The following is a 3,545-nucleotide window of genomic DNA, read 5'->3' on the forward strand; positions in this document are numbered from 1 at the left end:
TTAGAAAAATAATTTTTATGCTACTCTCCTCACCTCCCTTCCCCCAAATCCCCATGTTTCCTGTGTTCTCCCCCACCCCTCACTCAAATACCCAACATTTTCAGGATTTTATTTTCTTCAAGAATTTAATTATTCTTTTAAAAATTCATACAAACCCAAAGGAACTAATGTGTTGCTTTACTTTTTTCTTTCAAAAACAACGTTGAAATTTGTGCTCCATAACTAAAAAGAAAATACTCTTTTTTTGGTTTAAAAAAAAAGTACTCTTTCTACAACAGGAAGAAAGTACTTATTCTATTGAAATAAAAAAAATTACTTTTTGCTACATCATTTTGTTAAAGTAAAAGAAAATATTTTTCCTACATAATGAAAAGAAAGTACTTTTTGTTGAAATGAAAGAAAATACTTTCTTTTGGATCATGAAAAAAAATACTATTGTTGAAATGAAAAAGAAAGTACTTTATCTACATCATGAAAAGAAAATACTATTAATAATATTTTTATTTAAGAAGGGTGACGGTGGGTGGGGGTTGGTGGGGGTGGGGAATAGAGTGGGGAAGGTTTAAGAAAGTTTTGGAAAATGTTTTCCCTTCTTTTGATAAGGAAAATGAGTTCACGAGGAAAATATTTTTCAAAACATTTAAACCAACCAAACATGGGAAAATTAGAAAACATTTTCCGGAAAATGTTTTCCTTCGTACCAAACACACCCTAAGTGACTAATATTACAGTCTGGTGAGTGGGTTTTTCATGTCTTTACTGTTGAGTCAAGCCATGTTTATGTGCAAAAATCATGTAAACCATGGAGCTAATTGGCGTATTGATTTGATCTTGGTTGCGGTAAACTTTGAACTTTATGTATTTTAATCATATAATCTTTGATGTTAACATGAGTGCCAACACCGTCTTGGCTTTGTTCTTTTTCTTCCTGGTTTAACTATTACCAACATAGATTATCAGAACATGTTTGTCACTGCAGGTTTTTTCATCTTAGTTCAGTGAAAGTGATATTATACGTGTTAAATTAGAATTTGAGGATGTAATGTAAGCCATGGATGTCATTTGGTCAGCTCTTTGTTGCTTTCTTTTGTTTTTCTTTTTGAATAGTTAAACCTTAAGAGTGCTGCTTTGCATTTCTTCCGTTTCACTAGATCCATTGAATTCGATTCCACCCAAAACTGTCTCACTTCTCAACCTTACAGCTTGCAAAGCATTTCATTCTTCTTCTTCAAGGTTACAGTCACTGCTGGAACTAATCGATATTGATTTGAGAAAACAAAGACAACTCTCACCCACAACAGAGGTCTCACAGGGTATTCCATCACCACCAGTTCATTTTGGTTCTGTTGGTTTTTTTTTTTTTTGGTGGGGTGGGGTGGGGGGGGGGGAGATGTGCTGTCTTTGTCGGTTATGCTATTTTATTAGTTTTCATGCTGCATGTTACACCCGGATCAGTCTGGCTTTGCTTCTTTGTTGTACTGGAGACCTATATTTGGTGGATTCCTTAATGCACTTTATTCAAATGACTGGGTGTTCTGCCTGTGCCTTCAGCCATATGCATTTCATGCACTTTTAATGTGCATCATGCTGATGGACTCCTCTCTTGTCTATCTGGTTTCTCGACTGCAAGTTCAATTGACACCTCCTTTTCAGAGTAAATTATTTTATGCAAATCTTGCTTTAGTTATCTTAATATCCTTGAAAGATTCACTTGTCTCCTACTGTGCCACAAATATGTTAAAAGATCAAACAATTTTTCTTGAGATGATAAAATAAGGAAACAAATCATACTAGTGTATACTTTTAACAAAAAGGAAGTAAGTAGCAGACCTGCTTAATGGATATTAACCATCCTAACGTGGACCAGGTTAAATTGATTAATGCAGGATGTCAGAAGAAGCACCTTTCTATCCCAGAGAAAAGCTTGTTGAGAAGCAAAAGTTTTTCCAAAGTGTTCACAAGCACACATACCTGAAAGGTCGTTATGACAAGATCACCTCAGTGGCCATTCCAGCTGCTTTGGCAGCTACTGCTTTGTTTATGATTGTGAGTTTCTTTGCAATTCTGTAGATTGCCTTATCCTCTGTCTAGAATCAACTCTAATCAGACTCTGCATGATGTTTTCAGGGGAGAGGGATCTACAATATGTCTCATGGCATAGGTAAGAAGGAATAAATGGTGGTGTCTGCTCGACCATCGTTCCTATGGCAGCTGAAGTTCGAAAGGGGATATTTCAGACCTGTTTGTTCGTTTGTGGACTTACTTATTAGTTGCTAATACTAGTTAGACGCAGACAATAGAGCGTGCCAATATATGGCATATGCCATCAGTACTCAGCAGCATAAAACATTTCCTCATCTGTTTTGGTTTATGCATATTTGTATTAGACTATGTTGGTGTGGAAATCAGCATGTCAACTAATGCATCTTCCTTTATAGTATTTCAATTGTTAAAAAGCATGTCAAAATGAGAAATCCCAGGCCCTCTTTGACCCTTGTATAAGGTGTGTCTAATCCATTGCAAGGAGATTAACAATAGTCGCACCAAATTAGAATTTAATTTTTTTTATGTGCCCTTCACTTTAATCCTTACTACTAAATTATCCTGCTACGCTTTTACCTTGACCTGTTTTCACTTGTACAATATGACACTACTGTAAATATTTTATGCTAAAGCATGAGGCTTTCTAATCTCTAATTTATTTTTTATACTTAGTTATATTTGATTTTCAGTATGTACTAGCAATAGTAAGATATATTGGAGTATATTCTTTGATCAATGTTTGATTATTCTTGATAGTATTACCCACGTTTGTTTACTCTTTGAATGTTTTATACTATATTTCTTCAAAATCAAACACTATATAAATTAGATTACATTCAATTTATTATTAATGACCATTTATTTAACTCTATTATATCTCAATAAATCATTACTTGATACTAAACAAATATGCGACATTGTTACTAAAAGTATCACCCTGATCTGGTCCTTTGTCACATACAATAAAATCCAATTAAAATTCATTTTGTTATTTGTAGGGTCAGTCGACCAGTGGCGGAGCCACATGCACCAAAGGGGTGTCACCGACACCCCTTCGCCGAAAAATTATACTGTATAGTTCGATAATTGTTTTTTAAAATATGTATATATACTATATAATGACACCCCTTGACTTCTTGGTAAGTTTGTTTCTTTATATTTTGACTCCCCTTAATTAAAATTCTGCCTCCGCCAGTGCAGTCGACCAATTTTAATCTAAAATATCAGTTGTCAGCAGCATTGACCTCTTGTAGAATTCTCCGGTCATTTTGCCTGTCTACTTCTAAGAGTTTGAGTAACATGAAGTCCTAGACATGGCAGAGGCCCAGGATTGACCATTTCATACATTAAACCTCCAAAATTGGTCACTGCTGAGCTAGAAAATATTGTTTCAAAAGGAACCTTGTTCTGTTTTTCTGCATTCACCAAGTTTCTTTATATACTCTAAAGAGGAATCAAATCCCACACTGAGCTGAAAACTCAGACAAATGTGTCTATAAACA

General features: G+C 34.8%; 1 protein-coding gene across 1 annotated transcript; it reads left to right on the plus strand.

Moving 5' to 3' along the window:
* Positions 1-1,887: 1,887 nt before the first annotated feature.
* On the plus strand, positions 1,888-2,440 carry LOC104090508 (uncharacterized). Its single transcript, XM_009595611.4, has 2 exons — positions 1,888-2,046; positions 2,128-2,440. Exons 1-2 carry the CDS (start codon positions 1,888-1,890, stop codon positions 2,173-2,175), a joined length of 207 nt encoding a protein of 68 aa, XP_009593906.1. The 3' UTR covers positions 2,176-2,440.
* Positions 2,441-3,545: the final 1,105 nt, after the last annotated feature.

The sequence above is a fragment of the Nicotiana tomentosiformis genome, chromosome 6 (assembly GCF_000390325.3).
Source record: "Nicotiana tomentosiformis chromosome 6, ASM39032v3, whole genome shotgun sequence".
In the NCBI taxonomy this organism is placed as follows: domain Eukaryota; kingdom Viridiplantae; phylum Streptophyta; class Magnoliopsida; order Solanales; family Solanaceae; genus Nicotiana; species Nicotiana tomentosiformis.